This window comes from Anas platyrhynchos, chromosome 18 (assembly GCF_047663525.1).
Source record: "Anas platyrhynchos isolate ZD024472 breed Pekin duck chromosome 18, IASCAAS_PekinDuck_T2T, whole genome shotgun sequence".
Classification (NCBI taxonomy): Eukaryota; Metazoa; Chordata; class Aves; order Anseriformes; family Anatidae; genus Anas; species Anas platyrhynchos.
The window spans coordinates 11,632,744-11,658,819 of NC_092604.1; the positions used below are offsets into that span (position 1 = coordinate 11,632,744).

The 26,076-nt window shown below is 38.3% G+C and overlaps 1 protein-coding gene across 1 annotated transcript; it reads left to right on the top strand.

The window, feature by feature from the left end:
• Positions 1-2,489: 2,489 nt before the first annotated feature.
• Positions 2,490-24,406, top strand: QSOX2 (quiescin sulfhydryl oxidase 2). Its single transcript, XM_027470711.3, has 12 exons — positions 2,490-2,778; positions 6,486-6,586; positions 7,558-7,606; positions 8,728-8,833; positions 9,027-9,117; positions 11,024-11,169; positions 12,155-12,298; positions 13,235-13,364; positions 14,813-14,935; positions 16,437-16,587; positions 20,573-20,761; positions 23,317-24,406. Exons 1-12 carry the CDS (start codon positions 2,535-2,537, stop codon positions 23,865-23,867), a joined length of 2,025 nt encoding a protein of 674 aa, XP_027326512.3. The 5' UTR covers positions 2,490-2,534; the 3' UTR covers positions 23,868-24,406.
• The last annotated feature ends 1,670 nt before the right edge of the window (positions 24,407-26,076 follow it).

Consider the following 26,076-nt stretch of genomic DNA (forward strand, 5'->3'; position numbering starts at 1 on the left):
TTTACTGAAATTTTGACTTCAGATTATATTGTATATATTGCTGTTCCCATAAGTGAATGGGATTTGTTCTATTGTTTTTAGAAATAGTGCTTTTTAATGGCCTAAGGATCTGTCACACTAGCTGCCCTATGAACAGAAATAAAAAGGTAACTTGTGTTCCAAGCACATTAACTATTGATCATATCCTGTAAACTAGTTTCATGTCCCAAGTCCTACCTTTTCTTAGAAGCCTGACATACATTGTAAAAATTTATTCCTAACTGATTGATATAGTCTGGAAGATTTTACATGCTGAGCTTGGGCTCTAGTCTTCTGCAAAGGTTGTATCCCTTCTGCTGGTAAAGATAAAGACTCAGCTGCACTCTTCCTTAACTGATTAACTGACTTTGGTGCTGTACTTGAAGCCTTGACTCTCCTGGTTTGAGAACCTCTGGTAAGACCCTGCAGCTGATGGCACTGCTGAGATACAGCATTAACTGAGCTCTTCCTTCTTAGGTGAGAATTACCACCCTCATGACCTTTATCCTCATTGATTAATTAATCCAGATAACTTATTTGTTCTAAGATTAATGCTTTCGTCTTGTCAGCTTATGGTAGAATTTAATTCAATGCTTTTTTTCCCTGGACTTATAGACAAATTGTTGGATACAATGACAGATCTATATATTGAAGCGCTACAGATTTTCAGTTTGTTGTTGCCGTGGTTCTGCAGCAGCAGCACCAGGATCCTTGTTGTGTATTTGGAATGAAAGCTATTAAAAATATCATTTATATGTGTGAATGAATAGATGAAGGACTTGTTTAATTTCAGACTGCTATATGTTACACTGGAGGAAGATAACCATTATGTTTGCAACTCAGGCTGTGAGTGAAGCCTGAACCCTTGCAAGATAGCTATATACAGAAGGACATAGCCATAAAGTAACTACTGCTGATGAGAATAAAAAGTGTACGCGTAGAACATGTCAGACATATTTAATATCCCCCACCATTATGTGTTCAAAACCTTAGATTCTGGCACCCAGATATATTGACCTGTTCAGTCAGCGGCAAGACTTCAATATCAAGATTACTCTACTTCAAGGTCTAATATTTTGTTTGCCTTGGTTTTGATCAATATTAACCTCCTAGGTCAATAAATCTTGATACTAGCCTCAAGAGGAGTCATTATCTTTCATAGAAAATGATTATTTCTCAGTTAAACCCTACATTTAATTTTCCTGTAATCCATCTCTTTCATCTTCACACATTTAATAATTCTTCTGAATAAAATGCACTCTAAAATACCTTACACACTGCCGATTTTAAAATCCTAATTAGCAGCTGCCACAAGATTTTCCATTGCTTTAATGTATTTGGATTCCACCACTGTAGCCGTCTCATTTTGTTACTTATAGAAGGTAGGAAAAATAGAGACAGAAAACCCCTCAAATGGAAGGTAATACAAGGAAACAAATAACTTGTGTTGTGAATATGGATGCAAAAGCTATGTGCCTGAACAACTTGAGACATTAATGGTCAAGAAAAGACACAATCAGGGAAAAAATAGGTAAGCGTGGCAGAATCTGTTCTCAGACAAGAGGATTTTTACTGCGTGTGAGATTCCTACTCTTACACTGTTTGTGTACAGCTGGCCATAAATGATCATAAACCAGATTCTCACCTCTGAATTTACAACAGAGTGCATGAAGTAAGAATTTAGACTCATTTGTTTTCTATTTGGTCTTGAAGGATTAAAAGTACTGTTTGTGAGTAAAGGAAGAAAGAATTAACTTTTAGGGGACGTTAGCCTTTTGTCATCCCCTTAAACTCCACTGAATTCTTCCTCTGGGGACGTTCTCTGTTGTTTTTCTGCCTACGTTAACGTAACAAAATTTCTTAACCCTGTATTTACAACTGAGAAGAGCCCTTCGTACTGTGGCTATAGCTGTACGAGGAGCTAAAATGCATTCCCGGCTCACAAGCAATCTCAAGTAAAGGACAGCATCTAGCAGCTTGTCAGACTCACAGCATCCTACGTGCAGCTTTTTACCGGCTCCTGCTTTGAAGAGAGCTGTCCCCCTCCTGCCGCCACGGCTCAGTGCGAGGCTGCGCTGCCTTCAACCCAGCGCCCGGCTCGGTGAGGCCGCGATTTGTTCCTGCAGCGGCTCGCCTGCGTGTTAAAACCACCCACCGAGCATTTAAAGCACTGCTTTAACCTACTTCTTCATCCCACCCGTTCCCTTAGGGAGCCCTACGGGACACGCGGATCCCAACACAGCACCCACAGCTTCGCACCGGGGAGCGATCTCCCCCTCCCTCACCCTACCCCAGGCCCTCAGCGGACCTGCGTCCACCCCGGGCGAGACAACACCCGCTCCCCTAACCCTTTCGGAGCCCGTTTGGCCGAGAGGGGCTGCAGCATTCCCCTTCCCATTGCGGGGGGATCCCCCCCCCGCGGGCTTCGGGCGGGCGCTGCGGCCGGTAGGCCGCGTTGCTAGGGCCGGCCGCGTTGCTAGGGCGCGGGCCCCGCCCCTGGCCGCCGGCCTCCCAAGATGGCGGCGGGCAGCGGCCGCCCGCTGGCGGTGCCGCTGGTGCTGCTGGCGGCGGCGTTGGCGGCGGTGACGGCGCGGTTGTACCGGGCCGGGGAGGACCCGTTGACCGTGCTGACGGCCTCTACGGTGCGTAGGGCTCTGCTTAACTCCTCGGCGGCCTGGGTGGTGCAGTTCTACAGCTCGTCCTGCGGTCACTGCATCGCCTTCGCCCCCACCTGGCGGGCGCTGGCCGGGGACGTTAAAGGTGAGGCGCAGCCGCCGCCGGTCCCGGTCCCCTCAGCCCCGGCACCCGGGGGGCTCTGTCAGGGCTCAGCCCGGTTTTGGGGAACGGGGGTGAGGCTGGCACGGGGCCTGGCAACGCGGGGGGGCTCGGTGGGGCCTGCCCTGGGAGCTGGGGCCCAGTGGGGGCGGTGGGGTGGGGAGGTTTTGGGGTGAGATCCCTGGGGTTGGGGGGTTTGTAGATAAAAAGTGAGTGTTGTGAGGCCGCGGGGGAAGAAAGAACAGGGAGAGATAAAAATAAATAAATACAGAAATCAGGCTCGGTGAGTCAGGTTTGTGGTGTCTGCCTGCTGGTCCTGGCACCTTCTGGGGATCTGAGACAAGCGGGTCCCTGAGCTCCTGGTTAAATTCAGTGCCTGTGGCGGGGAGAAGACCCGAGATGGAATTTGTGGGAAATGCCGTGTAGAGTATGGGTGTCCTAAAAGGCCTTTAAAGTGCTCTGGGCATCGCGTTTTACCCAAGGGACGCTCTCAGGATGGAGGCAGCGGTTCTGAGGCGCTGATGTGGTTTTGTTTGGAGGGGCAGTGAAGTGCTCTGGCTTTTCTGCTGCACTCTAGGGTGTGAAAAGCGTTAACAAAGTCTAAAACAAAGCGTAGGTGCAGTATTGGGTATACACGTTTTTAGACGTAAGGAGACGGAGGCCTACCCAAAAATAGGCCCTGACGAGTTTGTCATGTGCTGGGGGCTGCTGACTGCCGAGCAGAAACTGAGAAAAACAAGAAACACAGAGCACTGGTGGTTTCCAGGCTTTTCAAACACTCATTACTTCCATGGGTCTTCTTTATTTATAAAAGCAGTATTTTTCCTGCTTTCTTTGCATAAGCTTGTGTCACATTTTCACCTTCTGATTTGATTTGCTTTTGGCCAATTTACCATAGTCTAAGTCTTCATAAAGACTTTCTTTTAAAGGGTGCACTTTTATACTTGTGGATGTTGGCCTGACCAGCAAATGCAAATTGGCGTTATTTGTCCATCTCGAAACCAGAATGGGTGGGTTTGAGCAGGAGACTGCGAACAGCCACACTTCTCATTGGTGGCTGCATCTGAAAAACATTTCACCTGCATACACTGACTCAACATTTATTTTTCAAAAATATTTACTCACCTGCTAGGATGTTTCAAGGATCTTTGTGGATGCAGACTCAACTGTACTTGAAAATTCCTTAATCATTGTGGTTGTATTTAATAATTGAGTATGGATCAGTTAAATTGGTGCAACTTTTTGCTTAAATAGAAGGCCTGTGCTAATAGAAGTAATTTTTATTCCAATTCTCATTTGTTAAACCTTGGTAATATTGTTGCAAGCTTAAAGATAATGCTCCTGAAAAATGGGAGCAGAGCTTGCTTTCGTGTAATTTGCATTTTTCATTTTGAAATTTGGTCCTTTCAGGACAGGCTTTAAGGCTGAAGTTGTTGCTGCTGTGTTCCTAACCATGCATTTAGTTTTATTACAGTAGTGTCCAAAGTGGACATTCTAGTTAATTGTACTTTTGATATCGTAGAGGGTGGTTGAATCTATGCACCAAAATTTTTGTGGACAGGAATTGTGTGCAGAAGTAACAAACCCTTGGAAGTCCCACCTCCAGCAACCCTTTAATTATATGCAGAAATAATCCTGGCCAGTTGTTCCAGATACAGGAACTCCTTCTAGAAATTGCTTTATTTATTTGTTGAGGAACGATTTTAACCTTGCCCTTCTTCAGGAAGCAGCTTGTGTGTTAAATACGTGATTCTCAAGTAGCACTCAGAGGGGATCCTTGTGATGCACTCCTGATCTCCCTGACTGCACGTCACGACGGAAGGCAGCGCGATGCTGGTAATACACGTGCTGCAGGCAGCACACAAGGTTTGTGCAAGGAAGCATGTTCCTAGCGATGCACTACGGCTGGTGTGCTGGTATTCTGTAGCATTTCACAAGTGGGAGCAGCATTTCAGTCCGCCAGCCTGCTGGATTGTCAGTTCATTTATCCCGTGTATTCACGTGATTGCTGGAACTCGTTTAGCATAAACAGAAATGGGGTTGGTTAACGTGGTGTCATTCAGCTGCCCCTTCCCTGTAGTTTGTGAGTTAGTCAAGTTGTTTGGAGTCTCTAACGTAACTTCGGTCAGAAATTTTCTTTCACTTACATTTTTGTTATAAATTCGGAACAACCTTCAATATATTTAAACATTTTTCTCAGATTTAACAAAATACTCCATGTGGAATAGGCCTTGCTAATTGTTCTACCCTGCAGAGCTCTGAATGCTACAAGAACACTTGTACTCTGTCGTAATAGCAAACTCCATGGGTATTTTCCTTTGCCCTCTCTACAGCATGCAGCGAGTAGAACCGAGTTATGTATTATTTCAAAAATGCTAATGCTGTTTAAAAATTCAGCAGCGTAAAACCCCCAAAATCTATGCTGCAGTGATAGTGTGAACTTACACAGCCTACGCTGTGTACTCCAGCAACTTCCACATCCCTTAGAGACGAGAAGCTCCTTTTTAAGCAGAAGCAAATGCTAAGCAGCACACATCCCAGCTGGTGCTCTTTAACCCAAGTGTTTAGCTGGGGATGCGTTCCATTGTTGTACGTGGGCTATTTGCATCAGTTCATAGAGCTGCTATTCAGCCTGCCGAGGAGGATGGAGACAGGTGGAAAAAGGAGGAGGAGTGGTGGAAGTTGAATGAGATAGATACCCAGAAGCCGAAGTTTTGTTTTATTTATTTTGCATTTTGTTTGATAAAATGGACTGTTGTATCCTTTGTGTCTGTGTGAATACGTGCCCATCTGCTCTAGAATGCTTGTAGTCACTCCTGGTGCCTGTTCAGCTGTTGGCATGTTCAGCACAACTGAAATTCCCCCTCAGCTGCCCCATCCTCCTCAAAGACAAATAAAGGTCAAGCTACATTTCCAGCACAGCTAGGAATACAGCTGACAATCAGATCTTGAACTTGATGATGCTTTCATGCTCCTTGCTATAAAAGCAGATTTAATTTTTAGTGCTTTTTTGGTTTATGTTTTATTGATCTTGGGGAATTGTGATGCATCTTCAAATTCTGCCCAGAGCTGTCTTGATTCAGCTTAGCTTTAAACAGTAGCTGTACAAGGAGCCTCTTGGAGGGGATCTTTAAAGTGATTGCTACAGCGGAGCATGGCTCGAAAAGACGAGTTCCTGGCAATGTGAGAAGGAAAAAAGGCTATGAATGAATTGAAAGCTTTTATTGAAGTTATATAAGCACATTTATAGAAATACTTGAACTCTTGTGGTTACGGTTATTAAACATTTATAAAGGAAACTCAGCCATTTAGCGCTCTGGTTAAAACTCGGGTATTTCTGAAGAATCTCTAAGGTATTCCTGGAAAGTACTAAAAGGTAAGGACATATTGGTCAGTAGGCAATATGGGAGCCTTGTGGCGAGTGTGGATTTGGAGACCTCTGAGGACACGGCAAGTTCAGCAGCTAGTGAGTCCTTTGTTAAAATTAACCCTGATATCAAATGCGTCAAAACTAAAGTTTTGTAATTGACAGCCACGCAAACGAGTAGCTGCTGGATTCATCTTATTCAGTTAAATATATTCTGCGTGCTTATAATTGGAGTTCTGTTGCCTGATTTCCTTGGGAACCAGGCTGATCTGTCAGCTGGCACCTCTGATGACTTCTGCTGAAAATAGAAATATTTTTTTTCCAGACTGGGAGTCTGCAATTAGGATCGGTGTGCTGGATTGTGGGGAAGAAGAGAACTACGAGACATGTAAAGAATATGGTATTCACTACTACCCAACTTTTAGGGTAAGTGGCTTGGTATATTGCTGTATGTAAATGATGCATGGTTTATTTATAGTAACAAAAACCATAACAAACTTATTTGTCCATAGTAATGCATGGACCCAGTTGTTCTTTATCTTGGCTTTTTCTGTGATTTTGTAGAGAAAATCACAGGGCTGATAAAAGATGGAATCAAGTTCTTCTTGCTCAGTGCGACAGATGATGCAGTTATTTGGAGTAGGAATTCAGTCCTCCATTTAGAATCTGAAAATTTTTAACTTCTCTGTCTTTGCCAGTCCGTATAATCACACTGTGAACTGTAAGCATTAGAAGAATGTGATTGAAGGAGAGGGCTGAATGAGCACTGTTACAACAGAAGAAGGATCAGTAGGGGTTTTATTGCAGAAGTTGTGGTGCTCTACTCAGATAGAAAGAGCAATGTGGTTTGTTTGTTTTTGGTCTTTAAAGTTTCGGTTATAAATTGTAATATACTCTTTGTTAGACACCGTAAGTTTTTTGTTTGTTTTTTTTTTTTTTGTAGTAGCAGAAGGCAGTCAAGCTCCACTGTCTATCCAGTCTAACCACTGGATTTGGGAAAATTTGAATAATGTTCTGAGTGTATACATAGTTTGTGGTACTGATTTGGTAATCAGTCAATTTTAGTTTGGGTTAATGTTTGTAGTAACAGATTGATAACACTTATGAATTGTTATCAATCATATTACAATTATGAATTGTTATGGTATTTTTCCTCTGAAAGTTTGCTTGATTGTTAGAGTTTTGACAGATGAGCTACTTTCATGTGGTTGAGAAGCCGGTCTTTGGAACTCACAGGCTAGGAGTAAAGACTGGAATAGATATGTGTTTTGTAATTAGAGCTGTGGAAACTCTTGAAGGCTTCATTGTTTCTAAACTGAGCTTTTTTTCTTAAACAGTGAAGTTATTTTCAAAGCAATAATACCAATAACACTTTTTTTTTTTTTCTCCCCACATAGTACTTCAAAGCATTTACAAAGCAGTTTACAACTGGAGAAAATTCCAGAGGTAAGACTATCCTACTGTAAGCAATACCCAAAGCAGTTGTCCTGTCAGCCAGGAATTTGTCAAAAAATTATCAAAATCCCTTGTCCTGTCAATTAGTTTAGACACCTAGACACTGAAAAGCTTTTTGAGATGTGATGTTACAATTACTGTATTAAAATATCAGGCAGAATTTTAGACAGGTGACAACACGGAACTTTGTTTAAAAGCTTACGTTTCTTAGGTTTTGAAATGTGGTTCACAAGTGGTTAGATTATTTAAAAAAAAAATTGGGGGGGGGGGGGGAACAAAACAAAAATCTCATGGGCATGAGTTCCAATTTGATCAATCATGGCTCTGGTGCATTTTGACCTGTCAGCCAGTTTCCAGGCATCCTGAATCTCATTGGGAGAACCCCTATTCAGATGTTGACTAGCTGAAACCAGGCTTATCCTGTGTGTCTGACAAGATCACAGCTTGAGGTGATTTGTCTGAGGACAAAAGTAATGTTGTCTTTTCCAAGGGATTAACATTCAAAAGGCCAGAGGTCAGAAGAGGGACCACCTGCACCATTAACCCTTCATGTAGAATTAGACTGCAGTTGTACCTGTTACGTTTGGTGTTTGTGAGAGCTTCTGCATTTTTATTTCTTTCTTTTAAAGCATACAAAATGTTCTCACACTTAGTTATTTCCTTATATTGTTCTGTGGCTTTGTAACCTCACCTGGCCCATTTGGTAAGAATGGTACACCTCTGTTTTAAATCTGTGGTGAATATCCTTATTGCAAAAAAGCCACCGAAGCCTCCCACTGCAACTACTGTGAAAACAAGCATGGATTTAGAATGAAGCATTGTTGTAAGAGAAAATCAGCAAAGGCAGATGGCTAGGTTTGGTAAAGTCTTAATATTTTATACATTTGGGGACGGGTTGACAGTTTTTAAATACGATCTCATCTCAACATTAAAGTGAAATCCTACAACTAAATCCTCTGTTCTTCAGCCAAATAGTAACGCCCGCTTTTTGAGTCCAAATGTAAATCAAAAAAATGCCACACACAAGCACGAGAATGGTAACAAGTTATCAACATGCAGATTTTCACACAGTTTCCTGATATTACATCTTTTTTGTAACCTGTACTGAGCAGGAGCAGACCGTGAGCTGCAAACAGTTCGCCAGATGATGATTGACTTCTTACAGAACCATTCTCAAGAGTCAAGACCGCCTGCTTGCCCATCGTTGGATCCAGTTTTGTAAGTTCTGTGTTTAAAATACAGCTGGTGTATTCTTGCTATGTTAATTTAATAAAATGTAGATCTTATTAAAGATGGAGTAAGCTTTTTGTTGTTACTAGTTCTGCTACAAGACAGGTAAAAAGAAATTTAATTGATAACACTGAGTTTATGGCATTCTACCTGTGCTAAATGGCTTTTCTTTTCCTAAAAGGTCCAGTGATATCACTGCTCTTTTTGACAAGAACAGCGATCATTATACTGCCGTTGTGGTTGAAAGTAATAACTCCTACGTCGGGCGAGAGGTAATGTATGATTTATGACATAATGAGTATGAATGAATTTTATCGTATCACAGCTGAGTTTTATGTTAGTTAGCCAAGCAAGAAAATTTGTGATTGTAGGACAGTATTTAAGGATGATGAGGGTCAGGTCACGTGTATTTGGGATATCACAAAGTCAAGTGATTACATAGGGCTGTTGTATTTAATTACACAAAGGAACTTGCTTACAAATGAGCACAATGTCATATTAACTTCTGTTTACACTCAGGAGGAAGATTAATATTTCAGTTTCATTGTTAGCATAATTCTTTTGTTTCAAGAGCTGGAAGATCACAACAAAAATATTATCAGATGTTGTGTTTTTGTTACTGCTAGAGAACTGTTCATAATACTCATTCTTCTGGGCAGCTCTTAAGATTTCAACTGTTCATAATCTAAAACCTCTGTTTCTCTTTTTTTCACATGTTTTCTAAGTTAAGATGATAACATAAAATTATTTTCACAGCTCTTAGCCACTGATGAAATGAAAGTCTTTTGGTTTTTGCTTTCCTCACCACCACCACCCCCCCAATAATATATTTGATTTGGCATCATTTTGCCATTTAACGAGCCTGCTGTTAGCTTAGACAACTGTTACTTTTCTCCTGCTGCCAAGATCTAGGATAAGTAAAGAAAATAAATTGCACAATTATCTAGACATAATCTGTGTAGAAACATCCAATGTGTGTGAAATGTTTCTAATTAGATTTGATGCTGAGATGGCTGAGTTGTGTAAGTGGAGGGTGTGCTGCCAAAAATGAGAATCACTTTGAGAAGCAGGCTGCTTCCAGACATTTGTTTTCTGGAAGCTGCTGTGTTGATACAAGTGGGCATTACCAAAAAGAAGGTGATGACTGTAAAGCTCTCTAGTACTTTGTCAAACTGATTTTAAACCTTCTGTTATAGCAAAAGCTGAGTATCATTTGAATAACAGAAAATGGAATCTGTTTTCAGAAGGACAAACATTTGCTAATGTAATATAGAATTTTAACTTTAAATAGTGAAACAGGAAATAACATTGTAATAAGGGAAAAAGGAGTGTTTAGGCTGTTTTTCTTAAATGGAAAATTTTCACTACTTAAAACTGAGTCATCATGTTCGTAGGAGTAACATTGACTGTAGTTGGCAAAGAACATTTATAGTTGAATCCTGGCAAATCTTTGAGGCATCCTTACATTATCGCCCTCTTCCGCCGCCTCTGCCATTTGCTAGAGTGTACACCTTGTAGAGAAATGTGTGCTCATTCCCAGCTGCTCCAGTGTAAAACCCCAGCATCAGGTTTAAAGAGATAATGAAGAATGTTTTGGGCTAAGACGCTGGACTCTGAACTGTAACTTTTAGGGCATGGGCACTTATTCCTATATGCAGTCTGTACTGTGGGGTTGGTAAAGAAAGAGCTGAAGGGACAGCTAGATGCTGTGACACCACAGACTACAGGGTTTGCCAGGCAAAATCTTGTGTTACTTTAAGCCCTTGATTATTTTCTAAGTCATGGACTTTGACATCAGAATGCCCTAAAGTGATGGGACCGAATAAATGTTTCTTCACTTCATGAAAACTTGCCTTTAAAGTCTTATAATGTGAAACATGCCTGAGGAGTATTCTCTATGCAGTTTTGAAGTGTATGAGGACACTTCATCATTCATTCTCATGTTTTCTTTGGGTGTTAGACTTCAAAGGGAAAAGATCAGGATAGACCAAGAAAAAAAAGAAAGATAAGAGTAATTTCCAGAGTAACTTTTCTTCAGCTGAAATTGTTAGTGTCCATGGAATGCTCATAGATGCACTTTCTTGGTGAACGGCTTGATGATGCACTTGACCTGTTTACCTGTCTTGTCTTCCATATTCCCTGAAGGATGTATAACTCCTGTTACCTTTCATTGCACAGGTTATCTTAGACTTGATCCAGTATGAAAACATCGTGGTAAAGAGAGCGCTGAATTCTGATAAGCCTTTTCTAGAGAAACTTGGTATTACCTCAGTCCCTTCGTGCTATCTGATGCATCCAAACGGGTCCCGTGGATTAATTAACATGTAAGTAGTTTCTGTCTCAGAGGAACATAAGAGAATTCACTGAAGCTATAAAAGCAGTTGCTATAACTTCCTTTCATACAGATTAAGTTATTTCATAACCATTTTTGCATGTATGTAATGACACCGTCATGGCTTGTATTCAGTACATTATGTGGACTAAAATTTTGTGTTCCATTCCTTTGTGTTTTGAAAATCGCCTGGCTTGAGCACTCTAGCAATTACTAAAGTGTATGTAGTGATCTTGTTACACAGTTTGCTCTTAAAATACACAGATATGGGTTCTGTCAGTGGAAGTGAGATTTCATATAATGGTAGGAAAGAGTAATCAAAATGGTGTGGCAGTTAATTATAACCCTTGAGATGCTCGGCTACAGTAACAAGATTATTTTCTGACAAAACTTACTTTTAAGTAGACAATTCTGAAGTAGTGCTTCATACTGGAAAGCTCTAGGCAAATGTTTGTATTTTTGGGTTTGATATGCTGATAGCAATTTGCTGGTAGTTCTTCATAAAGCATTTAGTATTATGTATATTTTTTTAATAAGAGACCTAGTATTACTTTTGCTTACCACTGTTGCCTATTTATAGCTTTAGCCTATTAATGTGATATGCCTGAAAGGAAAATGCCTGAATAAAAACAGAAAAAGATAATGACACATCAGAGCTCTAAAAACCTTGCTTCTAAGTCAAAAAGCAAGCTGTACGTATAAGCTGTATGTGTAAGCTTGTCTGCATAAGGCAAGCTGGTATTTCGATGAAGCTGATGTTCTTAATTTGTATGGAATTTCAAACTACTAATCCCAGTGTTTTTTTATTACTGTTCCTAAATTGAACAGTTTTGTTTTCACTTCTTAGCAAAACATCACGCATACCAGAACTGTAAAATGGAAAACAAAGTGAATATGTTATAAACTTACTAATTTGCCTTGGATGTTCTTTTAATGTGAGATGAAAAGTAATCTTTTCTTTGTTCATTTATATGCAGTGTGAAGCCTCTTCGGTCTTCCTTTTCTTCGTATTTAAAGTCGCTGCCAGGTGTAAGAAAGAAACTACTTTTGCCACTTGAGCTACCTGTTAAAGAAAACAAAGAGGAAAGCACAGAAATCAAGCAGTGGAAAGAATTTGATAAGTAAGTGATACTGATGTTCAGATCTTGAAATGCAGATCAATGCTTGATTATTAAAATTTGCTTGCAGTTTTTCCTTGCCACATAGGAAACTGCGCTGTCATTTATTATAAAATTCTAGTGTGGTTTAAAAATTTTTTCCACCACAGGTGATGCATCTTGAACTGAATAGGTTGGTCACTACTTAGTCATCTTCATTCTTCTGCTGAATAAAATAAAAGGCATTCATGCTTAATACTGAAAGCAGTGCTTTCAGCTGTTGATTCAACTTAGTCCATTTCTCAGTATATTCAGATAACACTGGTGAGTTATTTCCAGCACCGAGGTTACAGCTTCTTCAAAATGCAAGTAACTGTTGTGATCGTGAGCAGTAGTGATTCATTGGTCAAATTACTGGGCTTTCAGTATTTTTTTATTTTTTTTTCTTCCCCAGTCTTGTTTACACTTCTGGTCTGTGTATAATCATCTTTGTGTTAAGCAAGAGTCTCCCTTCTTTTGTAGCATGTCATTTTACTGCTCCTGCCAGATCCTGAAGAGAAACTATAATTTCCTTACACTAGCTATTTCCTTGCTGACAATTGCAGGGTTATAATTTCATTACAAAGTAAAACTGGCTGGGAGATGAAAGTTTAGTCAATTATAAAAGAAATTCTTGTGTGACTATGCTTCATTCGCCTCATTTCAGAACAAAGTGACGTAAAACTACTCCTTTAAAAGACTACAGTGAAACTCATTGAACTTGACATTCACCATACCAAGCACCTGAAGTAACTGCTGTATCTTTCCATGTATGCCATAGGATATACTGCAATCACTGTGGAGTGGCAAATGTTGAGGTTTTAATGACACCTTACTATATATCAATTTTACCTTCATGACTGGTGAGAAAATGAGCGAAAGAAACCTGCCACTTCATAACATTATATATGTGTGTTTCAGATCTAAGCTGTACATGGCTGACCTTGAATCAGGATTGCATTACCTGCTTAGGGTAGAACTTGCTACGCACAGGATGCTTGAGGGAGCTGAGCTAAAGACCTTCAAGGATTTTGTTACCATCGCTGCTAAGGTATGCGCTTTTGGTCCTTGATTATTTTAACAAAAAAAATGACTAACATAAAACTTATTACGTGATGTAAGCCTCTCAAAATGTCTTTCAGAATATATTTAAATATCTACTTCCTCAGTAGCTTAAAAATAGTTTTGTGGATTTCTTTAAGTGTTGTTTTTGAGTTACTGTATACAGTTCTGATATATTTAAAGGGCTGCAATGCATCTTAGTTTCATCTTCGAGGGCTCAAATTTAAATAAAGTTTAAACAGTCTGCAGCATATTGAATGAATACTATAAATAGTCTTTATCAGATTTTCAGGATAAATAGCTATTTCAATTCAGTGAGATTAAAAATGTTTTGCACTTCTTAATTTTGGGTTTTATTAGTGCGTTCTTGACAAATAGAGTGGTATTTACAGATATTTCTAATGTCAGTCTAAATTTTGAATGTAATTGAGGTACAATACTTCAAAAATGAAGATGCTCACATTGTACTTGAATGAAGGGATAATGTAAGTAATGTATGTGATGTAAGTTAAATTATTTTTTTCCAACATCAGCTTACTAAAGTCATCAGTGTCACTCAGCAACTAATGCTTTGCTTTATTTTAAATAAAATGAACCAATAGCTTTTTAAGGGAATAATAAGGGCTATATGAACTATCCCTAACTATCTGGATTTATCAGTCAGACAGTTTCTTGCCCCCCTGCAGCCATCAGAGGTCAGAAATCTCTAGCTGGCCTCATTTCTTTAAGAAAGTGTAGTGGTAATCTTTCTATCATATTATCCCTAAAGCATCCTCTCTTCTTCCTGATGGCTCCTGGCCAGCTTATGTCATTTGCTTCCCTAGCTATTAGTGTATAAATAGGGAATGCTGTCTTTTAGTTGCATGCTCATCTCCAGACTGCCATTATACAAGTGAGGGTTTCTGTCCTTTATTTGCATTCTCTTGTGTAAGGCTTTTCTCTTAGTTCTCAGTTGTGATGCCCACTGATTTGTATTAGGACCCTTTAGATTTGAAACGGTCAGAATCAGAAGTCTGAACAAAAGTTTTGTAAGAATCCATATTTGTCGTTAATATTCTAAGAGTGAGAAAGGATTTTAGCCTTTCTAATTCACTCAGGTTTTATGCTCCTTCTTGAATCATACACTGCTGAATTACCTTAATACAAAAGTTTATGTAATCTGGCAAAAGTCGTTGTGTAGCATTTCTGCTTGAAATTGGGTAACTTCATAGTGGTTAACATTTTGCGAAAGCAGCATGCTTAATTTTTTAAGCAAGTTAATGTGAGATGGCTTTTTACTGGTAAACAGAACAAGCATTTGCACATAACAAAGAAAATCTTGTCTGTTAAACTTACTGAATACAAGAAGAAGACATGTCGATAAATAGAAAGCTGTCTTGCGGCTAATGAGATTTGTGCTTTAAAATATTGGTATTTTCTTTTTATTTTTTTCCTCAGCTTTTTCCTGGCCGTCAGCCTGTGGTGAAGTTGTTAGAGACCTTGCAAGAGTGGCTGGTGAGCCTTCCATTAGACAAAATCCCTTATGATGCTATTCTAGATCTGGTCAACAACAAAATGCGGGTAAGCTGTTACTAGTTTCCAGCACACAAATGCAGCATTAGTAAAGGATAAGATTCTATATAAATCTAAGACATCACTTACTGATGGTCCCTCAGTCATAATGGAGTTATAAGAAGGTTAAAATGAAAATAAAGTGAAGTCATTACCAGAAAAAAAAAATCTACATGAAGAAATTGAAATGAGAGAAATGAAGCCCACAATCCTGTCTGTTTTATGAGGAAGCAATCACTAACATATACATGTTTACTAATGTCAGTTTCAAATGCAAGATTTCCAGCAAAAATTTCTATGTTAGCCTTGCTTGCTTTGCCTGCTATCAGCAGGTTTCTCTTGAGTGAATGTCAGAGTTAGAAGATGAGAAACTTACCCATTGAAATGGGCACTATTCCTGAGGAGTTTTCAAAAAAAAAAAAAACCTCTTTAATTTCCTGTTGCAGTATAGTCCTTGCCAGGGATCCCATCTCAGTTTGGTAATGCAAAGCGATGTGATAGGGCCATCTTTGCACATAAGTTAATTTCTGTCTTTCTTCTTATGAAGAGGGATTGCCATCTGAAATTCAGAAACTTAATGTGTGTTCTAGGAAGCAGAGATAAGTCACTGAAACTAAAAATATTGCACTAGATTTAATGTATAGTAAATAGTGGGTTTGTTTTAAGAAGAAATAAAAATGAATTCTACATCTTATCCTGTGAATATGTTACTACTCTAAGTCACTTAGATCTTGCCGAGTAATGCAGAGTTTTTGTCGTGCCCAGGGATACTGTAACTATTTACAATAGTATGTGTGCGCTTTATTTTCATACTGGGCTTAAAATAAAATCTTTACAAGTTAAGCTACTTAATACACTCTGCCAGACTAATCGGACGTTTCTGATGTGCATCTTGGTAGGTTTAACACCAGTGATTGTACACTGAGTATCATGTAATGTGCTTGCCAGAGGGATGAGTTTAGTAATGGTGCATCAGAGTATCTCAGACTTAAGGATTGTTCCAAGGTTACAATTTGTTTGCCTTAAGCATGAATTCATTAACAACAAGTGCAGAGAATAATTTACTGTCCTTTATACTTGGATCACCTCAATTTCAGAAGGAATTGCCATTGCTGTTAATGCTAGTTGAAAAACTTAGGGGCTGATCTGGAAATGTACTGAATGTATGAGGCATGTTTCCTCCCTATTTCAACTGAGAATTCAAAGCCTTTATCCTTTGGGGTTGGGCCTTTCTTTTCTGGACTGAAGATAGTAATAAGAGAGTTCTCCGAGAGTTCTCAAGTTCTCCGAAATTTCCAGTGTGTATAATGTGTGTTTGGGTGTTCAGTAGTGAACTAGCTTATGGGTAACCATGTGGGGAAAAAGAAATGCAAAAATACAAGCATATTTTAGGAACTTTGAAGCTCTTAAACATACTTGCTGTGTTCAGTAGTGAAGTGTCATTTCCAAAGTTGTTTAAGTTAATTTAGGTACCAAAGCTGCGTATATCTTAAATACACATTATTTTCAGATTTCTGGGATATTTCTCACTAAGAGAATTGAGTGGGTCGGATGTCAGGGCAGCAGACCAGAGCTGAGAGGTTATACCTGCTCCCTTTGGAAGCTGTTTCATACCCTAACTGTTCAAGCTGCGCTGCGACCAAAAGCATTGATAAATACAGGTAAGCAGTAGTTATGTGGGACACTTGAAGGACAAGACAAATAAGTGTGTAGCAGTTCTGCTATGCAATAGAAAAAGTACAGGAAAAGAATGCTTTAATCCATTCAGTTCTCAACTAATACATTCATGGACAGTGGCTTTTAAGGCTTAGTTTTCAGTTTTGTACCAGCAGGGGTCAGAGCATAGCTTTAGTGTGTTGCCTTTGAAAGAAAGTGTGTCAATTTGTCCTTGCTTAGAAATGTGGTAAATAAAATATGTTGCCCTGAAGATGCGAGTAAGAAAACAGGAGAGGGGAGTAGTTTAAAAAAAAAATAATAATAATAATAATTCTGAACTACCTGAAATGGGAAGAAGATTGTTATCTGAGGTGGCACTATTAATTTGAAAAGAGTAAGATGTAACCATAGAATTTAGTAGCTATAAAAACTGTATAACCATTAGCCAATCCTTCTGTAATTGCATTTCATAAATACAGAATGTCATGAAACATTTGTTTTCAGATGAATTTACATAGTGTCCCTTAATATGTGCAGTGTGATGTACTCACTTCTTTGCAAACACTTAGTAAAATCGCTTCTTTTAGACTTGCATTGTCTTCTGAAACTGTTAATGTTCTGGTATTGATTCTTAGTCGTCTTAGCACAAATGAAAATGGAATTATAAATGCTAAAGTATCACTCCCCATATTATTTTATACTTGTCAAGACAGTGCATTGTTTGATTTTAGTTCAATTTAGTTTTTATTCTTTAAATTTAAAGTCTGCTTGATGTCTTTTGCAAGAAATGCTTTATACAGCGTTACCTGGTTTTCTGGTTGTTTGTACATTAAATTAAAAAAAAAAAATCAAATTATGGATACATATATTTGTCCAGCATTACTTGCAATCACAGTGATAAACTCTCAGTTCTTAATGTTGAACCTCCTGCAAAATAGGAATTTAAGAATAGCTAATCATCCTGTATATGATTTTTGTTTCTCTGTTTTGTTTGTTATTGTTTGTTTTGTTTGTTTGTTATTGTTGGCAGAGCAGGTTGAATCCCTTTAAGTTATGCTGTGCTCTGCCACACCAGTTTTTTTGTGCTGCATGATATATTAGCTGTTCAACAGCATCATGCATAAGTTAAATTCCCCCTTTTGTTTGAACTGCCCAAACTGTCCTAATTAAATTTATAAATGTTCTTAATATTGAACTATGCAAAATTGCATCTTAAATTGCTTCCATGTCTCAGTTGTGAGCTTTAGTCAGTCTGAAGTTAAAAATACACTGTGGAACCCGAAAACTCTTCGGCACACTTAAGCATTGATTTAAATCGGGACAGATATGTGATGATCACTTCTTACGGCGAAAGAATTGGGTCAGTCTGAGACTGTCGGATTATGTCTTGGGAGGTTTTCCTCTCCTTATTGCTTGTTTAAATCCCATCTACTAAAAAGCATGATGTACTCCCTAATCCTTCCCACCACAGGTAGGGTTTTATGGTTCTTGTCCACTTTAAAGATTAGGGTTACCCTGAATTGCTGTAGTTTGGGAGGAAAGAGAAAAGGAGGATTACACGATGATACATGGCAGATGTTAATAGAAGATTCATCTCTGGGCTGATAAAAGAAAAACAAACAAAATGAGCCATTTTGCAATTGTTTGTTTTCTTTTTAAACCAGATGTATTTTTCTTGATAGTTTCCCCTGCTTGCAGAGTCTAGCCGTGTGGACTTGCTATGGCTTTCTTGATATAATGTTTTTATTGTTTTGTATTTGATGTGGTTTAATGTTGACCTGTGTAATTTGAACCTGCAGTGGGATCAGCATAAAGGAATCCAAAGGAACTTTAAGTATAATTGTTCGTATCAGAGGGTGGATAAAATCGTTGTAGGAATCACATCCTAGGTGTACTTAATTGTATGAAATGTGTTTTCAGTTAATAGGATCCATTGGTGTGAGTAAGACCGGCTTGTGGATTTTTTTTTTTATTATATCTGAATTCTTTTTAATCTGTTGCTAAATTAGAAAGCCTCCCCTAGAAAATGAACTTTGAGGGAACTTTCAAGAATGTAATGCTGCACAGGAGAATAATTAAATTTGTGTACAAATATCTGTTTTAAGAGGTGGTTTGCTGGTAGTTACTTTTAATGTTTTTTTTTCCTAAATTCATATTCAGTATATGTGATAAAACTCTTTTGCCTGAAATTCATTGCAACTTTATAAAATTATTTTTCATCCTTTCTTTTAATACTGTATTTTAATCTGCTTTAATCTCATAGCTTTTATTTATACATGCCTATTCAATCACAGATATTGAATGTCTGAGTAGAGATTGTTTGCTTTTTATGATTTCTTTATGGTTTTAAAGACTTCTTACCCCTGTGTTTAAGACTGCAATGTCACTGTTCTAAATAAAGGTGTGTTAGGACGATCTGCATACATTTCTTACATAGTTAACAGGTAAATATTCTGATAGTTTTGAATAGGTTTTGCTAAGGATTTTTTTTTTTTGAAGAAATAATGCTTGTATGGAGGGAATATGTACTACTAGAGTTTGTTATTCGCTACCAGAATAGGACAGTGAGCTCTGTAACCCCTTACTGTGCAATCTGTAAAACTTGTATTGCAAATTACTTTTAGGCAGACTTGTTCAGCTGCAGCAGTAAGGAGTTTGTTCAGTCCAGGACGCTGCATCACAAAATGTGTTTCCTTTGACAATTGTTTTTGAGATAACGCATGAATTTGTAAATACATTCTGACACAATTTATTAGATCAATTAAGCATAAATCAGAAAATCTGAGACAAATGAAAGGTCAGGATTTTAGCAAGTAACACTATTTTTGATTCACTTACAAATGTAGGGGTGACCTGCTCTCAAAATAAAGGACCAGGACAAAGTCCTCAATCTGTAAAGACTTCAGCCTGCTTCTGAATAAAATCACCATTTTTTTTCTCATTATTAGTGTAAGAATATGGATGTTAGGGAAAGAAGAATGTGTTTGTATTTATTTTTAGGAGGAATTCCTGAGTTGCACTTGAAAGTTCAATTGTTGCTAAATAGCTCTTAGGTGTGTGCGCTCAGTGCCAGCCAGAAAAGCTGTGCCATTAATAACCGTAACGAGATTCTGGTGCTCTGTAATACCTTGGGGTTATGGCAGAACAGATGGATATCACAGGTATCTCCTGAAATATTTTTCAGAGGGTTTTTGACTCTTGGCTTCTTGGTAGCAAACTGACCAGAACTTCAGCACCTAATGGTGAATGCATAACGTATTAATTTAATTATTGGGCAAGATACTGAAGTAAGTCTCTACTTCAAGAAGAATTGTGTGTAATATAGATAGCATGGACTGTGCAGATTTTAACAATTTCAAAATGTATTTATGAGCTTCTGAGAATTTTTTTTTAGTCTGATGCTCATTTGTCCAAGTAAGTCTTCCCCTTCAGCTTGTACATACTTTTCTATAGGAGACGTATCACAAATAGGAATATTTGGCCTTTTAGCTGTTGTAGTTAACATGTTGTTCAGGGCAACTTTAAGCACAATTGAATGGACTAAATACATAGCAACATACTGGTATAAGTAGTTACTCCACATTTTAGTAGCACTGTCACTCTTAGCATTTTTGAGCCTCTGTTGTTGGAAATAATTCACTTGTAGGTGTCTGATATCCCAGTCTTTCAAAACACACTGTTCTGAAAGATACTGTTTGAGATCACTTTAACCTCTGCATTAGAAACCAAGTTATTTGGTAGTGAATAAATAGATGTCTCACCTTGACTACTCAGGAACAATATTGAAAAATGTATTTTGTTGGGGAGGGGTGTTTCTTCAAAGAAATGTGTGAAGCTTTTCATCGCTTTTACATCGAAGGTGTAAATACGCATGGAATGAAAAGGTAGCAACGTTTCCTTTCCTTTTCCTACTTTTAGGTACGTTACGCATAGCATATGGAACCTGTGTTTGTCCAGATGGTGCTAAATGCATGTCATCTGTCTTTCTAGGTCTTGAAGACAATCCCCAAATTGTACTTCAGATCATGCGGAGATACATTCATCACTTCTTTGGATGCAAGGCTTGTGCTCAGCATTTTGAGGAAATGGCTAAAGAATCCATGGATTCTGTTAAAACGTTAGACAAGGCTGTTCTCTGGCTCTGGGAGAAACACAACGTAGTGAATAACAGACTTGCAGGTATGGAAGACCTTGCTTAGGAAAACCCACCCAAGGTAGCTGTGTCTGAAAGACAAGGCTATGTCATTTTATACAGTGCAGTTTATATTTGAACAAATTGTTATTAAATTATGCTCTGTAACATGAGTTTAAAACAATGGTAACTGTTATTTCTGCTTAACATTCCTTTATTAATTTCTGACTTGAGAAGGCAAGCTCCATGTTTACAGTGGCGTACAAAGTTACCAACCTTAAGGATGTTTGTGTACAGAGCAAAACAGAGTGTCCTGGGCAGCTGTAACTCCAAAGACCTACAGGGTACCTTTAGAGTGACTGAGAAATGCATACACTTGAGATACACTTCAGTAGTGCAGTTCATCTCTTATGCTATACAATGAAAAATCTTCATCATTCACAAAGAAAGCATTTTTTCTGAAATTTCACCTGTTGCTTGGTGAGATTTCTTCCTGAGGTAGAAATCAAAAGTCTCTTCAGAAAGGAGCAAAAAAGTTAAGTTACTTCTCAGTGGATAGAAATAATTAAATTTATTTCCATTACAGTTTAAACGGGTATTAAAACTTTTCTAAATTTCTTCATTTTCTTTGGGAAAGAAGCCGTACAAAAAATGGTGATAATTGAAGAGGAGGATTTCTCAGGATAAAAGAGCCTAAGCTATTAGTGGATCAACAACTGAATAAAATAAAATTACTATGAAGAATACCTGTTTTTCCCCCCCCCCTCAATTGCTATGTTTTCAGCTAGACTAAAAATACAGTTAAAATACTGTGTTGTATTTAATCCTTTCAGTTATGGGGATATCAAATAACTAAAGCACTAAAGAAAATTGGTTTCTCTTTGCACTTAATCCCTGTCTGCTGTTATGGATCTGTGTAATGTAGCATTAGTTACAATTTAAATATGCTATATTGTGTTTATGTTGTGGTTAAGCTGAATTCCCACGATTTATGAAGTATTAAATACTGTTGTGTGTATAAACAGTTTGTCTCCTTTCTCCAAAGAGAAAGAAGAACACGATGAGGTATTAAATAAAATCACCCCCCTTAATGTTTGTTACTATTGCTGGGCTGAACACAGAAGAAAGTAGTCTTGCCGACTTGAAGTTGCTAAGTGGTGGAACAATGAACTTAATTTAAACATTAAGTTATTGGAAAACTCACATAAATATTGATTTAAATAATGCAGCAGCTGGCTAAAATACCCTTTTAGTAAGAAGTATAAAAATACTGGAATAAATAATAATGTCAAATTATGCATTTTAAGTTTGCTAAAATTTCTCTTTGGGACAGTGACTTATTTTAATCCCTAAAAGCTGCATCTGTATTTCTAGTAATATATGTAGCTTCTGATGAGAAATAATGGTTGGTCCATGAAATTGTCTTGGCACAATCTTTAAGTGTGGGCCTTGAGACTGTTGTATATGGTTCTGCCCTAATTAATTATTTCCTGTTGCTTTAAAAGTGTACAAAATTTATGGCATTCTTTTTGGCAGGGGAACATGAAATACAGTAAGTTTTCTGTTTGTAATCATACCACAAGTTGTTTTGTTTTTTGCCTTCTCTACTGAGACAAATTGATTAGTGAGTGATTTTTATTGCAAACTTGCTCTTTGCTTGTAAATACCAAAAAGACAATCTTAATTATTCTTTGGATCCTTAAACAATATTTTGATCAAAATCCAGGAGAAGTTTCCAGCCTTGAAAAAGATAAAAATAATAAGAATCTATATTTATTTTGCAGATATTTTAAGCATTAGTATACTGATAACAAATAAATTAGTTTTTTTATGCTGTAGAGATTTTTGTTTTAAAAGTATTTTAAAGATTTTGGTTTTGTTAGAGCAAAGTATAAAACAAAAACACTAGCTACAGCATTCAGCTCTTTGCCATCAAGACAGAACGGTGGCTGGAGCTATGAGCAACTGAAATGTTAAAATGAGATCTAGTTCAAGGTAGCATTATGTTTAAATGCTAAAAAGCAAACAGAAAAATACATATGATAATGGTTTTAAATATGATAATGGTTTTTAAAGTACTGGAAATAGTTTGTTATAGTAATGAAACAAGCCATGAAAAACCAAGCTTAGGATGGAATAGTTCACAGTATAGAAACACGAAAATAACTGCAAGTCACTGGCCTTGAAATGGCTTTCTGCAAACCAAGCTTCAAGATTAAAGAGTATTGAGAGCAAAAGAGCAGTTTGTTTTGAACCATAACTCAAATTAACCCCTGAAAGGCCCAGATGGTGGTGTTTTCATGCCTCCTAAAAACATAGCACTTGTGGGATCCGGTTGCATTAGAATTTGAATGCTGCAGCTTTTACTGAGAGAAAAGGAAAATAATTGATTGTGTTTGTAAGGGAAAGAGGAAGCATCCATAAGGAAACTCATGAATTTCCTAATTTGTTCGCGATTGTCTTTAGTTTAATACAAACGTTATTGTGATGGCTTTTTATGCCAACCTCAGTGTTTATAAGTGAAATATATTTTCTATGTTTTCCAGTGGTTCTCTTCTCCTAGTTCATTCACTTCTGATTTTTTTTCCCTCCTGTCAATTAGGAGATTTGACTGAAGACCCCAAATTTCCCAAAGTTCAGTGGCCAACTCCAGACCTTTGTCCTGCATGTCATGAAGAAATTAAAGGATTACACAGCTGGAATGAGGACCATGTTCTACAGTTCATGAAGTATCACTATAACAGTGAAAATATTCTATACAAATACACTGAAAGCCAGACTGATGCCAGTGAAACTGAACTGGGAGATACGAGGGAGGCAAAAGACAAAAATCTACTGAAGAAACCAAGTGGAAACAGAGAAAATAACGTCCTGGACCAAGAAAACATACGGGATTCAGAATCTAAGGTGTTAGATAAACTAATAGGGAATCATGGACCTGTAAAAGACAGAGGTAAAAATGCAGTTGAATCGGTTAACCGTGAAGAGAGCAGGCAGTCTGTATCTTTCTTAGGGATTGGATTTTCCAACATAGACATGAGTCTGTGTGTCGTACTGTATGTAGCATCGTCCTTATTTTTAATGATAATGTATTTTTTTTTCCGAATGAGATCTAAACGGTGGAAAGTGAAGCATTATCGTTCCTCTGTATAGACGTTTAAATTGGAAACAACATTTTCATTGTACGTGGCTGTTCAGTACCAGATACAGCTTTAATATTTATGATCAGGGATTTTGTATACAGTATTCTTTGTTTTAAAACCCTTTCTTCCCAAGTCATTTCACAAGTGTTCTAGCTTAATATATGGAGCTTGCTGTAAGAACCCTCTTTGACTCTGAGGCACATGGTGCTGTCATGAAGTACCCAGTGAGGAAAGCATTGCATTTTTCAGCTCAGATTTTCCATGACTTACCGCCTACATCCTTTACTCATTTGCAGAGTAAACATTACATTATGCAATCAACTGTGCCTGGTTTTGGAAAAGAAATTGGATATTGTTTTGTGTACGTCAAGCTATTTTTTTTTAATTTATCCAGAGCTGATTTTACCTACCAGAGTACTGAACAGTTACTGTTACCTTGACTTCTTCATCTGGAGAAGCAGGAATTGGTTTTGTATTTTTTTTTCGGTGTTTCGTTTTTTCCTCCAGGAAACCAGAGTTCTATTTTGATTAAATCAATTCTAAACCTTGTGACTTTCTCCCATATTATTTACGCTGCATGTTTAAAGTGGAAGGCATTACATCTTCAGGTAGATCTTCCATTCTCTTGTGTTCCAGCCAAGGATAGCTGCTTCTAGGATGAGAGGTTTGGGGCAGCAGGCATCTCTATAAGCAGCCTGATTCTGATTGCTGATGCTGCCATCCATGCTAAGGGAGCTCAGGTGTAAGTAACAACAAACTCAGACCCAGTGCTGTCCTTGCTCCTCTACTGATGTGTTAACAGAGCATTGTGCAACTCACCTCACCCATCTGTGAACCAGAGAAGTAGCTGAGTAAATACTGTGTTATCCTGTGCCAATTCTGATGGACTCCAGTAAAGGACAATGCTGTTTTTACTGAAGGAAAGTGGAGCTCCGTTTGCATCAGTAAGCCAGAGCAAATTTGTAGATCTAGAAATACTACGTTTCTTAGGATGCCTGAATAGTTTCGTTACCTTACAGTAATTTTTTTTTCTGTGAGTCAGCACAAATCCTTCATTTGGTAGTGCCAGCTCTGAGGTCAGAGGGAATGCCACCTGCCAGCTGTAAAGCTGGCTGTACAGTGCTTAGAGCAGCCGATCTCTGTTCTGCTGCTGGAGTGCTCTACTGTTTGGGTCAAGAAAGGTTTTAACTGTGGTCCAGTCCAGGAGCTGCTCCATTCTGGGATGTGGCAGCCATTGGGAATAGGGCAGGTGCTTTTACAGATCTGTCTGGGATCCTAGCTGAGAGCAATTACAAGACAGCATGAAAACAGTTATAAAATTACCATTCAGAGTAGGAGTTCCTTTCTGCTCCTAGCTGTGGAGGATAATTCACGTCCTGGATAGTGAAGTTTATAATCCTATCCAATGTAATTGAGCATGTTCTAGTTATCCATTACCTAATCTTTAGTTAATCCTAATAGGTTTTGGCCTCAATGTTTTCTTGTGGCAGTGAGTTCTACAGATTAATTATGTTATATAAAAAGGCTTTTCCTTTCAATTCTACATTTCCAACTTTTAATTTAATTGAATGTTCACTAGCCCTTCTGTTACGTGAGAAGGGGTAGATAGGCCCTGGCCAATTCTTTCTTGTATCCACTCTGGTAGTGTGTCGTCGTCTTACTTCCATCATAAACCCCAGCACAGAAAGTTTAAAGCTCAGCTACAGAAATAGTCCAAAAGTTGCTGGAAAAAAAATCAAGTTATTTTTTCATAACCAAATCTTGCTTATTCACAAAACTGAGCATTTTTGACCAGAGCTTCTGCAGCTTCCACTTGGAATAACAAAATTGAGCCAAAGCTGACTGCCCCTTTTTCCTTTAAGTCTCAAAACAATGTAGGAATGCACACAGCATAGTGCAACCCTGTGTAGTTGTAAACATGGCAGAAGAAAAAAAAAAAACTCCCTTTGCGTGACACTGTTAGACTGATGTACACAGAGGTCCATTACCTGCAATTCCTTTAAGCCACCTGTAAGTTCATTTACGGACCTGATGGCTCTTGCTCCTATGCAAGGAACTTGACCCCATGGGGACAGTAGCTCCCTGCTGGAAGCTGCCTTCTGCAGTTCCTCTCGTGCAGACTTTTCTAATTCTGACCCAGCAGCATCAAGCCTGGGCTTTTTAAGGATCCTCACTGTTCTGATGCAATGAGGCATTGTGGTTTCCTACTTTATAGATTT

Coding starts and splice junctions, on each gene's coding strand:
- QSOX2 (XM_027470711.3), top strand. CDS start 2,535: ATGGCGGCGGGCAGCGGCCGCCCGCTGGCGGTGCCGCTGGTGCTGCTG. Junction 8,834..9,026: donor CCATCGTTGGATCCAGTTTT/GTAAGTTCTGTG, acceptor TTTTCCTAAAAG/GTCCAGTGATATCACTGCTC. Junction 13,365..14,812: donor TTGTTACCATCGCTGCTAAG/GTATGCGCTTTT, acceptor TTTTTTCCTCAG/CTTTTTCCTGGCCGTCAGCC.